The sequence below is a fragment of the Rhamphochromis sp. 'chilingali' genome (genome assembly GCF_963969265.1).
Source record: "Rhamphochromis sp. 'chilingali' genome assembly, chromosome: 16".
In the NCBI taxonomy this organism is placed as follows: domain Eukaryota; kingdom Metazoa; phylum Chordata; class Actinopteri; order Cichliformes; family Cichlidae; genus Rhamphochromis; species Rhamphochromis sp. 'chilingali'.
The window spans coordinates 3,437,457-3,450,683 of NC_137943.1; the positions used below are offsets into that span (position 1 = coordinate 3,437,457).

At 40.0% G+C, this 13,227-nt stretch overlaps 1 protein-coding gene across 1 annotated transcript in view; it reads left to right on the forward strand.

Moving 5' to 3' along the window:
• The window catches only part of pappa2 (pappalysin 2), a 99,818-nt gene that overhangs the window by 14,113 nt on the left and 72,478 nt on the right, over positions 1 to 13,227 (forward strand). The window contains exons 5-9 of the mRNA XM_080906587.1: positions 7,741 to 7,889; positions 10,024 to 10,163; positions 10,924 to 11,077; positions 11,559 to 11,751; positions 12,479 to 12,612. Of these exons, the coding sequence (XP_080762713.1) occupies positions 7,741 to 7,889; positions 10,024 to 10,163; positions 10,924 to 11,077; positions 11,559 to 11,751; positions 12,479 to 12,612 (770 nt within the window). The remainder of the gene's footprint in view (positions 1 to 7,740; positions 7,890 to 10,023; positions 10,164 to 10,923; positions 11,078 to 11,558; positions 11,752 to 12,478; positions 12,613 to 13,227) is intronic.

Sequence of the window (13,227 nt, forward strand, 5' to 3'; positions counted from 1 at the left end):
CCCAGGGGCATTGGTCATGTGTTATTCTTGGAATCTTTCATTTCTGGCTTTTTGTTCTTTGTCCTGAAGAAGTGTCAGTAAACTAACTGGCAACGAAATCTGGGGTATAGACACCAGGGAAGTCTGAACTTTCCTTAATATAAAAACAGTGCCTGTGAGCAAGGTGATTAACCTTCAGCATTTTCAGCGGCCAATAGAAGAAGATATGTTTAACTGGACAGCTCCCAGTGGCCAAGAGATGGAGACTGTAACCGTACTGTGCAGCCAGCAGGTGTGCATATTTGCATCTGTACGAATGTGCAACATCCTGTCGCTGGAAAAGGACATAAGGTTAAATGTTAAAGTTCAGTAGAAGCAAAAAAGAAAAAAGCTGGGTTGCGTGCGTGTGGTCTCATTGCTTGGCCATATGGAGGAAGCCCTTTGGGTGTGTCAAAAGTAGATGTAAATTTATGGTGTCCCGTCATGAGCTTGCTGGGATAGACTCACAGAGGCAGAGGGGAAAAAATGAGGTTGGTAGTTGTAATGGTCAAATGTTCCCTATCGCAGCCTGAGCTTTCTACCCTGCAGAGAGGAGATAGACTCTAATGAAGAACTGGACAGCAGAGACCACTCCACTCAGTTGTTTTGCACCAACACAGTTTTATTCAGAGGTCTAGTCCTTGGCCTTAGCTATATAAAAAAAACCTCTTTGAGTTATTCTAGATTTAATATGACCATATTTATACTTAAATAAATTAACTGGGCAATTACAACATGTTTGATTCTAATATATCTTTTAAAATTATGGATCTGGATTTGTTTTTTGTTTTTTTGTTTGCTTTCCTAAAGAAATCTTCTGCAGTTTAGATAATGAAAGCAAAACTCTCCAGTCATGGTATGTGTGTAATTCAGTGCATCGAGTTTACTTTTGCAGGGACTCTTGCTAACATTTCTGTCTATAAGCTTCTGTCCCTCCAGTAAAAACAACATGGACAGCCAATACACAGGCGACCAGGGTGTCATAAAAACTGGTCTCAGCAGAGTAACAGTAATGTAGGTCTTTTAGAAAGGTCCTGACCTCAGCATGCTGAAAATCCTTGTGTGTGAGTGGGAGCATGTGTGTGTGCATCTGTGTACCTGGATCCCAATTCAAGCTTTCTCAGGCAGGAGAGAGAATTAATGCGAGGATGACATTTTGCTGGCATTTGCAGAACACTGAAGCATTTTTATGTTTGGGATCTGGGTTTTTGATATCCCTTCACTGCAGCCCCCCCCCCCCCCCCCCACCCCTCTCTCTCTGAGCTGTTGGCCAGGTATTCAGATTTTGGGACCCTATATGAGTGCAGCTGCTGCTGGCCAGTACAAGGCCTGAGGTTTTTGAAGCCAGCTGCTGTCACCACACAAATTTGCGGTCAAGAGCCAGTTCTAGAGCAATAGCCAGGTACGCTGGAGATTCTGGCATCGCAAAAAAGGAAAGTGAGTGCAAAAGGGGAAAAATGGAGAGAGAAAGGCAAGGATGGCGGGAGTGATGGGGTGGCGGGGGACATCATGTATATTTACGCTAAGACAAATGTCCTGGATTAGCTAACAGTCTTTGGTTAGTTAATCCTGGCCAGAGCCCTTATGTGCAAAGAGTTCCAGGCAGCTCCTCTGAAACATCCGTCACAGCCTCGTTCATCAAATCAAATCAAATCAAATCAAATCAAATCACTTTTTATTGTCACATCACATGTGCAGGCACACTGGCACAGCACATGCGAGTGAAATTCTTGTGTGCGAGCCCCACAAGCAACAGAGATGTGCAAACACAACAACACAAACGAGCAAAATACAAGAATGGCCAACCTGAAACTAATAAATATATGTACAATATATAATAGTGTATGCATTTCTGGATGTGTATACTAAATATTTTCCTACGTGTGTGTGTGTGTGTGTGTGTGTGTGTGTGTGTGTGTGTGTGTGTGTGTATACACATTTTTACAAATTAAATAGTAAAAAAATAAAATAAAATAATAATAATAATAATAATAATAAAATATATAAAATATACAGAGTTGAATATGTGCAAAACAAGTGGCATTTATATACAGTGTGGAGTGCATAACATGCGTGTGAATTCTGTGCGTGACATGACGTTAGGTCAAGTTTAAATGTGCTTGTGTTTTATTCACTAGTAAAAGTATAAATATTTCTTAGAGCAGCAGTTCTACATGTGAATGACATTGATTCAGTGCTGTCTCTCAGCTCAGTTAAGCTAAGCTGTCACAAGCCTTATGCATTTCTCTGCTAGTCAACTTAGGCCAGAGCATGCAAACTCGCCAGTTTGCTACGTTTTTAGTTTCTGTTAGTACACCCACCAAGCTTTCAATTCTTACAGGGGAGGCTAACTGTCAAAATGGATGATTTTAGGTAGTGCTACATATAAAAGGAAACTTTCAGTTCTAGAAACTAGAAAATAGTCGTATGCTGAAATAGTTTAGCCATAAGATGGACATAGCCGATAGTCCCAGAGTCCTATTCAGCTCTGCAGTCGTTGTCTATACACTGCTTGAAAATAACCAAACCAAAAAACACTTTTGAATCAGAGTGTAACATCAAGTATCAGAGAGCGTTGTTAATCAGTTTCAGCTGCTCTGGTGTTAATGAAATGAACAACATGTGCGCTAGTGGGGCAACAATGAAACAACCCCTAAAACAGAAATGGTTTCACAGGCGGTGGCCACTTTATTCCAGTAGAAAAATCCAATAGAGTCCTCTGGGGCATTCTGTCTCGGTCCATCTGACACAAACAGGTTCTAACTGAAACTGTCCAGGAGCTTTGTGATGCTGTGGTCCAGATCTGGGTGGAGATCCCCCAGGACACCATCCGTCATCTCTTTAGAAGCATGTCCCAGTGTTGTCAGGCATGCGGGGGCCTTGCAAACTACTGAGTACTATTTTGAGTTTCTGTAATGAAATTTCAGCAAAGTGGACTAGCCTGCCGCATCTTTTTTTCATTTTGATTTTCAGGGTGTCTTTGAATAACATCATTTTCATTTTTTGTCAAACAATGTGGCATCTTTTCATACTGAAAACATTACCCAGTCCATATCCGGATAGATATCAGCAGGATTATTCAAAATGTTTCTGCTTTGACCTGGTGACCGACCGGACAGCTTTCCATATGACTGATTACAACCTGGGCTGTTTCATGCATGTGCAACACATGTGTGGAAATAGTCTTATATACACTCACAGCCACACACCAGTTGTTAGCTTGGAAAATCCTCACTGTGAATGAAGTTTGCAAAAGTAAACTGTGGGGAACCACAACAAAAATGTTTGTTACAGCAAAATGAATCAGACATTAATCACCCTGCTGAATATGTATGTGTAAAATATGTAAAGAAGCTAATAGTGTCACAGTGGCTAAAGCTAAAGCTAAAGCTATCCAGAGCTCAGAGCCAGACACAAGCTAGCATCCTCGGTATGAGCCTCTGTTGGAGCTAAACATCAAATAAGTTCCTGGAAAATTGTTTGAAGAAGTGACACATCAGAATCAGTCAGAATACTTTAATAATCCCTTTATGTTAATTATGTGGGTTACAGTTGCTCCAAGACAATAACAGTGACAGACTAAACGAATTAAATAATACAATAAGTTTACAAAATATGAGAAATAGCTCCAATATACTTACAACTAGCTCAATTTAGATGTCAAGAATATTACAGAGGTGAAATATGTATGACTGACATTTAACCCCACCTGGGGTTAAAAATATGCTGGAAAATGATGTACGTACCTGACATTTGTTTTGCTATCTAAATGTTTTGCACCGTCTTTTGTCTGGTGAGGTAAAATATGTAAGGTGTGCACAGCAACTCTGTTCAGACTTACTGCAATTTGGTACGATATTATAAAGACATTGTGAAGTTTATGAACTTCTTGACAACTGGGATAGGCTGCACCTCCTTTGTTTGTGTACACTGTCACTCATAGGTCTTAAAAGGAAAACTAGAATTAGCAAAAAAAGGGAAATGAGTAACTGCACGTACTTTTTTTTGACCTTAGTTAAAAGACAAAATTGTTGAAAGGCAAGCGAGGTGCACAGTAAAGTGCGCAACATGGTAAAATGTTTGCCTGCTGCCGCCGTGACATTTTCACAGTCTGTCTTCTGGTTCAAAGTAACTGACTTGTCAACAGTAATATTTTGAATGGATGCACATCTACAGCTTTACATGGTAACTGCGCTGGTGCTGACTCTGCTGTTGACTCATGCTGCGCTTGACTTAGCCGCAAATGTTGTTAATGCATAACCGGGGTTTTCATTTCAATCATGTAGAGCCATTTATTATTTGCCAGGTTGGCCGTAGTCTTCCACTGAGGCATCCTCTGAGTCTGAGAAGTTGAAGAGTCAACTCTTTAGTGATCAACTTTCTGTCACTTGTAATTGCATCGCCCTGGGGTGATGAATACTGCACGCAGCCTCAACTGAACTCTGCTTCAGTAATGTAGTGTGAGGAGGGTTTCCCTGAAGCATCTTAAATCTTAAACCCTATTTAGTCAGGCAAAGTGCCCGAGGAAACACATTCTTATTTACTGTACAACACATGCACTGAAGGAGGGATTGCATTAAGAGTACTTGCCAGATGTATGGTTCTTGGCTGCTGAGCAACTTTGGACCAGTTTGAAGTGCCTTACTTAATGGTGCATTGGCAGTGGCGTGTGAGAGGATGGGGATTACTGTTTTCTCATTTCATCTGTCTATCCTTCAGGTTCTTGGAACAATGTAAGGAGCACTAAGCCAAACCTCAATCCTTTAATGAGCAAATATATAATGATATTTCTAATGCTTTTTAACCTTTTACTATTAATAAATGTAAACCTGCTTCTGAGCCTAATCAAAAGCATAAACTTTTTTTGACAAACTTACGAGAAGTAAAACACGAGAATTCAAATGAAGTAAATTTAGATTATGGCTCAGAATTCTTCAACAAAGTAAGCCCTACAGCTGAAATTGATCAACCACATAAAACCTGAACTCCTGGCTCAAAACATACAACATGAAACAACAATCCATTACGTTATAATAATAAAAAAAGAAAAACACTCTGAAAGCATGGCCTGTGCGTGATGAAAAAACCCCCAAAAAACAAGACTTCACAAACAAAGTTATGCATGATTCATGCACTTACCAGAATATATTCTTATAAATATGAAGTAATCTGACCTACCTCTGTGCTAGTGCATGAGTAGAAGACTCCACATGCAAAAACAGACCTGGATAAAAGCCTAAACTGTCTGGCATGGAGGCACTGGGCAGTCACACTGCATGACTTTCAGACCCAGCAATGGTAATAGGTGACATAGCTTTCAAGCTATGAAACCAAAGGAGAAAAATGACATGTGACCTCACAGCAGCCGAGGAAAAACAACCTTAGCGTCACACATGAAAGTGTCCTAAGGTCATTTTTGTAGGCAGAGAGAGATCTGAGAGGAATATTGATGGATTTAAGTAAAGAGATACTCTGCACTGACCATCTGTCTTTAAACAGATTCTAATGAGACCAATTTGCTCACCCCAATCAGGATGTACACTCATCAACGGTTCAGGGTGCTGGTGGAGTTGGGATATTTTCATGGCATACTTTTAGCCTCTTAGTATCAGCTGAGCATTGTCTCGATTGAGGCCTACATGAGTATTGCTGCTTTACGACCACGGTCTGCACCCAGCCTATCTTTTGATGGTTCCAGCAGGATAAAATCCACATGACAAAGATGTTCTCAACAAGGTCTGTTGAACATGACAATGATATCACTGTATTCAAACAGCCTCCACAGTCACCAGATCGCAAACCAATACAGCGCCTTTGCAGCCGACAAATCTGCAGCAACTGTGCGATGTGTTGGATGTCAAATATGCATCAAAATCTCTGAGGAATGTTTCCAGCACCTTGTTAAATCTTTGTAATGAAAAACCAAGAAAGTTCTCAAGATAAATACGGACCCAAAACCATACTAGCAAGGTATAGAATTATCTGGTGAATGCTTGTCTCCTTGCTTGCAAAGATATTATGTGAAATGTACTTGTTTTCTTTCATGCTGTGAGTTGGGTGAGAAGAGATATCTACTGGAGATATGTGTTCTGAGCCTTTCTTTTACCACTTAGCTGAGCTAATGCTAATCCATCTGATTTTAATATATGATAGACTACATTTACTGTACAAGTACAAATCAACTGAGCTAAGGTTTATGTCACTCTTACACAACACCTGCTGCAACTATAGGTTGTAACTGGCACATCAGAGAGAAAAAAGTAGATGCTAATCAAGTGAAACACAAAGAGGAACATAATCAGCCAACTTAACTGAAAACAACTGTGTAAGAGCTCTTTGACTATGCCAGTCTTTAACTTCTAATAAGGAACTCTGACTGTCACTTATTCTAGTTTGAGGGTAAGCTCACACTGGAGCACACTGACTACGCATATGTCTCTAAGGATAAACAATGTTTAATTAAGGATGTTTGGTACGTTGTTGTGTATTTTTAGTTATTATTTATTTATTTTTTACTTTCTGCTGCCAATGCTAAATGTTAGAATAGCCTAGCACCACACTCAACGATACACAGCTTGTGAGACAACTCTTCCCGAATTATAAGCCAGACAAATATTTTCCTCCAAAATTTCCCCTCCTGAGGCTATCTTTTATTTCCACGTTTCTCTTCTTTTTTCTTTCTTTTTTCTTGTTCTATACAGTGTTTTGTATTAGCTTCCCTACTATAGCACACTATTACAACAACATTTAGAGAAGCAACTGCTTGTAAAATTGGTTAATTTTCTAACTTTAAGCTTTGAACTATGTAATCAGTTTTATTTTTGGGAACGCATATTATATAACATTATAACATTATAACTGCAGAATAAAACCAAACCATTCCCGAACCATTGTTTGCTTTGTGGCAGAGCTGAAAGCAGACACAGCCATCAGGAAATACCATTTCCGTGAAGGGGTGTACATGGTTTACAACAGTTCTTAGGTAGATGGCACATGTCAAAGTAACATCCATATGAATGGCAGGACCCAAAGTTCCAAAGCAAAACAATGGCCAAAGCTTTACACTGCCTCTGCTGGCTTGCATTTTTCCTTCAATGCATCATAGTACCAAGAAATCTCCAGGTATGCGATGCATACGCATCCAGATTCATCAGACCAGGCCACCCTCTTCCATTCCTCTTTGGTCCAGTCCAGCATGGGCACCCTAACTGGTCTGTAACCCTATCTGCAACAAACTATGATGCACTGGGTAATGTGAGTATCAGTAGCTCATCTGTGGGATTGGACCACATGGACCAGCCTTCACTTCCATGACCATGTCCCTGGTTCACCACTGTTCCTTACTTGGACCACCTTTGATCAATACTGACCACTGCAGACTGGGTACACCCCACACGAGCTGCAGTTGTGGAGACGCTCTACCCAGTCGTCTAGCCTTCACAATTTGACCCTCGTCAAACTGACTCAAATCCTTACACTTGCTCATTTTTCCTGCTTCTAATACATTAAATTTCAGGAGAAATGTTCAGTTGGTCCCTAATGTATCCCACCCAATAACTGGTGTCATGATATAGAGATAATCAGTGTTATTCACTTCACCGGTCAGAGGTCATACTGTTATGGATGATAGGTGTGCATTTAGCTTTTTCGGCTACTAAATCACTCTTTGAACTACGAAACATTCTGATGTTTGCATGTTTTCTCTCCTTTAAATATATACAGGGCTTATATAAGTGTGAAAGAACTAAAGGAGGAACTAAAGCTGAGCGGCACAGACACACTCAACGTCTTCTTTGCAAGCAACTCAATGCGTCAAGAGCTGGCAGGAGCTGCGACCTGGCCGTGGGCAAAGGAAGCTCTTACACACCAAGGTGAGTGGATTTATATTGAGCTTTACTAATGCGACATATTTTGTTTTTCATGTTGCACTTTTTTCAGCTTTCTCTGTCTGTCATCTATTTTCTAACTTTCTGTTTGTGCCTCTCACCCTATCTGCTTTTCTCTTTAGCTGTAGCTTTGCCCTTTCTCTCCATGCTTTGTTTAGGGTTAGGGGCCCTTTCAAATTACATGGGAAGAGCAGCTGGAGCTGGTAGAGATTTTCCTGACACATTACACTCCCTCTTTTTTCTTTCAAATCTTTATTCCTCTTTCCACTGGAAGGATAATCAACCCAACAACCACCAAACAAACAAATAGCAGTGTGGGCTCTGTACCATTGTTGGCAGCCATGCCTACTTAACAGCTGTTCTTTATTAATTTGTACTTCTCTTCATGTGTCACAACACAATAGTAAATTGACTCAAAAGCAGTATACATGGAACGAATACATCTTGATGAAGTGGTTATGATATAAATATTAGGTAAATACTAGATATATAAAATATATACCCAGTTCAAAAATGAAAGTCAAGTTATTTCTAACATAATGTTACATAATGTAACATGTTAATAAAATAATCAACTGATATAAACAATAATGAAGTAGTACTATGGTTAAATTGTAAACCAGTATCATCTGATAATCTTTATTGTGTGCATGCTGCACGGGTGGTTCGACTCCTGTCTCCACCGTCTCTCTGTGTTTGAAACACATTTAACCTGTGCAGCCGTCAAAATATGTCAGAAAATATGGAAAAGCTGTCTAATGGCAATTTTGGCCAAGTCATTGGAGGAAGATGCACAGAATTCATTAGAATAAATATGGATATGTGGAGGTAAGCATCAACGACACAGCTCTCAGTTCTCACTCCTTCTTTATTCGTCTCCAACATCAACTGCGCATATCGCGCCACAAAACACAGGAACACACTTCCTCTACACTGGGTGTGAGTGGAGCCCTCTAGTGGTCCACCACAGATATTCATTTTTTAACTCTTTTATATTTTGATGTGGTTTTTCGTAATGTTATAGTATAGAGTGAGCTGGTTATTGAGACATAAACATAACAGGTTCATTTCAAGTCTCATGCTCGTCATTAACCATCAGTTTGACTGGCAAATAATATTACACGACTCACTTGAAGCAAAACAAATGCATTCCTTAAAAAAATTCAAAAAATTAAAAATCACAGTTTGACCAGCAGAAAATCAATAAAGTGTATTTATCACTGACCATCTCAGCCATATTTGTTTGGAGTTGTTTAATGTTGGGTGATATTCGCTGAAGTAAAGAAAAGAATGTGCACACTATGGGACCAATGAACACAGTCAAATCCATCCAACCATTTTTTATCTCTGATGTTTCGTATCAAAGGGAATACAGTATGCTGCTGTTGCTGAGGAAAAAAACACTTAATGGTGTCATTATTCTGTGGCTATTAATTAGATTAAAATATTAAGTATTGCATTGATACTAATGGTCAAAGCCACAATTATATTTTTGAATTAAAGCGGCAAATTAAGTTCAGACATGTATTTCAGCTGCACGGCATCTGTCTCTGTTTAAACCAACACGTTAGAGGATGACAAATTGTCTCTGGAGGCCCTGCTGTTTAGTGTCTACGTATTTAATGTCTTCATTGCTTAATGTCTTTAGCCAGTGTTTCTAATTAGAAAACCAATAACCCATGTGTGCTGTTAATCCTGTGATTATAAGGATGCTGCAAAAAAATCTGCCTCCCACTTAGTTGGCTTTTGTTTTTTGGAGTTCCCAAATTGTGTCTGTTGTCTTTTTAAACCGTTATCTCTCGCATGCTTCGTTAGTGGTTTCAGATATTTATGTAGCCTTAATTTTTTTCCATTTAACCCCCACCATGACATTTCCCAGCTGTAACCTAACTTTTACCAAATGTAACATTTTTTTATTGTCTGTCACATGGATACTGAACCACAGTTACAATCAGAGACATCCTGTCAAAGTGGGTAATCGCAAATCATTTTTCTCTCTTTTCACGTTGCCACTTAAAAAACATTGCATTTTCTATCTGGCTGGCTTTTCAAGAACCACAGCTTACTAGACGGTAATAATGTTGTAACCAATACTGCGATTTTTACCGCTTATATCCAGGCGGGATGGTCCTGAATCCCTCCTACTTTGGCACCACGGGCCACTCCAACACAATGATCCATGAGATGGGACACATATTTGGACTGTACCATGTCTTCAAGGGCGTGAGTGAACGGGACTCCTGTCATGATCCGTGTCAGGTAGGACTTTTAAATTCTGCTATTTGTGATAATGCTAATTTATGGAATTATTTCTGATTGGAAAACCCACATAAGTAAAAAACTAATAATAGCATCTTTAAATGTTTTTGTTGAGTCTGTGCTTCCACAGGCCCCGCTAGTTTAGAAAATTATTCTCGTGAAGGACGAAGACAAGACAGAACATCTTCAACCGGTCTTTTACTCGCTAGCGAGGGAAGGCTAGTCGGAACCAGGTCCGTGGAGCTTAACGCTCCTCACCTGTCTCCAGCCCAACTCCTTCAAAGAGCAGCCCTCCTCGTAGCCTTTTATTCCCATCACACTTACAGTTTACACAACACAAGCACCTCCCCTCGTAAAACCCCCCTATGGTTCTAAAAGACAAGGCACTATGTGTGTGTATGTGTGAGCACCTGTATGCATGTGTATGCATGTGCAAGAACGTGTGTGTGTGTGAGAATGTGTGTGTCATGGGGGTGCGTTTGTGCGACCTCCTGCTCACCAAAAGGATCATAAAAGCAGGAACAAACAACAACAAACAGATCTTTCAGATAGGATGTGCCTATAATAAGACCTTTTCAGCTCCCCCAGCACCAGAGTAGCTGGAGAGGAGGTCAGAGACAAAGGAATGTCTTTGATCCTGCTGCTCGAACTAAAACTTTACAAATTCAAGAAGCACAATGACAACATTCAACAATTTGACTCCAGCAGTGTTACATCACATGCCCTCTCTTACCATGCATACCATACATATTTTGTGCAGGAGACCACCCCATCCATGGAGACGGGTGATCTGTGTGCTGACACTGCCCCAACACCTAAATCCAAAGCCTGCCATGACCCCGGAGCTGTCAACGACACATGTGGCGTCACCACCTACCTGAACACTCCTTACAGCAATTACATGAGTTACACAGGTGAAACAGATGAACAAAATGCTCAGGTGTTACAATGTATATGTAATATATACAGTAATATTATTAACAGTATGGCAGTTAAAAGTGCATTACTGAGAATTACCATCCACTCTGAAGTAAAGTATAATCACTCAATCAATCAATCAATGTGAGTGTGTAATTATACAATTATGTTATGGTTTAGTAATTTCTGTCCATATCCTCAAGCTGTTACCACCCAGTGTATTTAAAAAGCCAACAAAAGCTTATTAGCCTGTTAAGCCCCCAGTGGTTTTCTGATCTCTGTGATCTCCTCCCTTTTGCGCCCATCTTCTGGTGCGTGGGTGCTTAAGAGGTTAAGGACTGGCATGTGTAATTGCGTCTCCTCTCAGCACATGTCTGATGTAATTATTTCTAGCCATGTGTTTAGTACTTCGGTTATTTAAAGGCTAGTGTGTTAATTTGACCCTCAAAGATTTACTGGATTCTTCTGTCTTCACAGATGATAACTGCACCAACCATTTCACTCCAAACCAAGTGGCCAGGATGCACTGCTATCTAGACTTGGTCTACCAGAAGTGGCTGATGGACCCTCAACCTGCCCCCATCCCACTGGCCCCCATAGTGACTGACCAGAGCACAGATTCTGTCTCGATTTATTGGCTCCCACCTATCAGGGGGTCACTTTATCAAAGGTATGATTGCATGAGTTCTTTTGTTTCTATCCATTCAAAGCTGTTTTTAACCATCCATACATGTCTGGTTGTCCAAGAGGCAGGGTAAACCTTGGGCAGGTCTCTTGCAGGGTTAAAACTATTAACAAAGAACTGCAATTTTCATCACTTGTGCACATAAATCACTCTATGAACACTCCAATTTATAAAATGTGCATAATTTAACTGCATTAGTGAGCCATGAGCACATTGCTTCCACCGGACAAGTCTCTTTATATGGTGATTAAAAATGTTCTGGATGCAATCAAAACCAGGCATTGGAGTTAATGTTTGATTACACTTTCCAGTAATTGTTTTATTGGTCTTTTTTATTTTGTATTCACCACTGCACCGAGAGCATCTGGACGAAAACACCTGTGGAAAAATTGGAATAAACAACTCACAAGTGTGAAGTGTATTATGGAATTCTCAGCTGGTGGCATCACCAGATGTGGGCAAAAGAAAGCTGGCATTTCAACCTGGGAGAGTTTGAAATTTCATACGCCTTGTTGACTTAGTGCAGTGCATGTAGGTACTAGTGTGACTGTGCCTGAAACGACCTCCTCCACAGGTCAAACTAGTGGCCACTTTGTGTTTGCGAAATATGTTTAATTTTCTTGTGTGTCTTCTAGGTCAGTTTCAGCTTTCTTGTTTTGTTTATATAGAATAAAAATGCCATAATTAGTGGACCTGTTTCCTTTCGCCTCAGCTCCTCATTGCGTGTATCTGAGATCAATTGTGGAGATTGTGAGAAAGATGGCATCTTCCACCAGTATGCTTATGAGGCTTCCTCAACTCACATATGTGACACATCAGGCTACTGGACACCCGAGGAAGCAACAGGTCAGTCAAAAAATGCTTTTTGTGATTTTCTACAAATGCACAAAAGGATAGAATTTCCTTTTTTTATATCTGCATATTGAAAACAAGCTGGATTTCAGAGATAATAAATGGTTCAGAATTGTAGACTTTTACTTCTGTTGTTAACAGCTGCACACATATAAATCCTGTTCCTTGGGTCAGTTTGAATATAAACACTAGTGAATATGGGACTTTGCTGAAGCCTCATGTAAAATTGCAGGTTAACTGAGGAATATATTTATTTTACACATCTGCCCGCACGTTCACCAAGCTGAATATATGCCAAATACATTTTTGGCATATATTCAGCCCCCCCTTTACCCCCAGACGCACACACAGAAACACACACATCTGTACATTTTAGGTGCGTGCAAGGCTAATGGCTGCTGGAAAAAGAAAAAGCAAAAAAAATCATTAAATGATAATTACCTCAGCTACAGACCTCTCTGTGTCTGTCTTGTTTTAGCCAAAGCGAGAACAAGGATTATTAACGTAAGCGTCTGCTCTGGGTAATGTTTTGGTGCTCTTCAAACATTCAACCTCCGTCATAAACCAAAAAAAGTGCATCTTGTAGCACTGTACATTGAAACATTAACT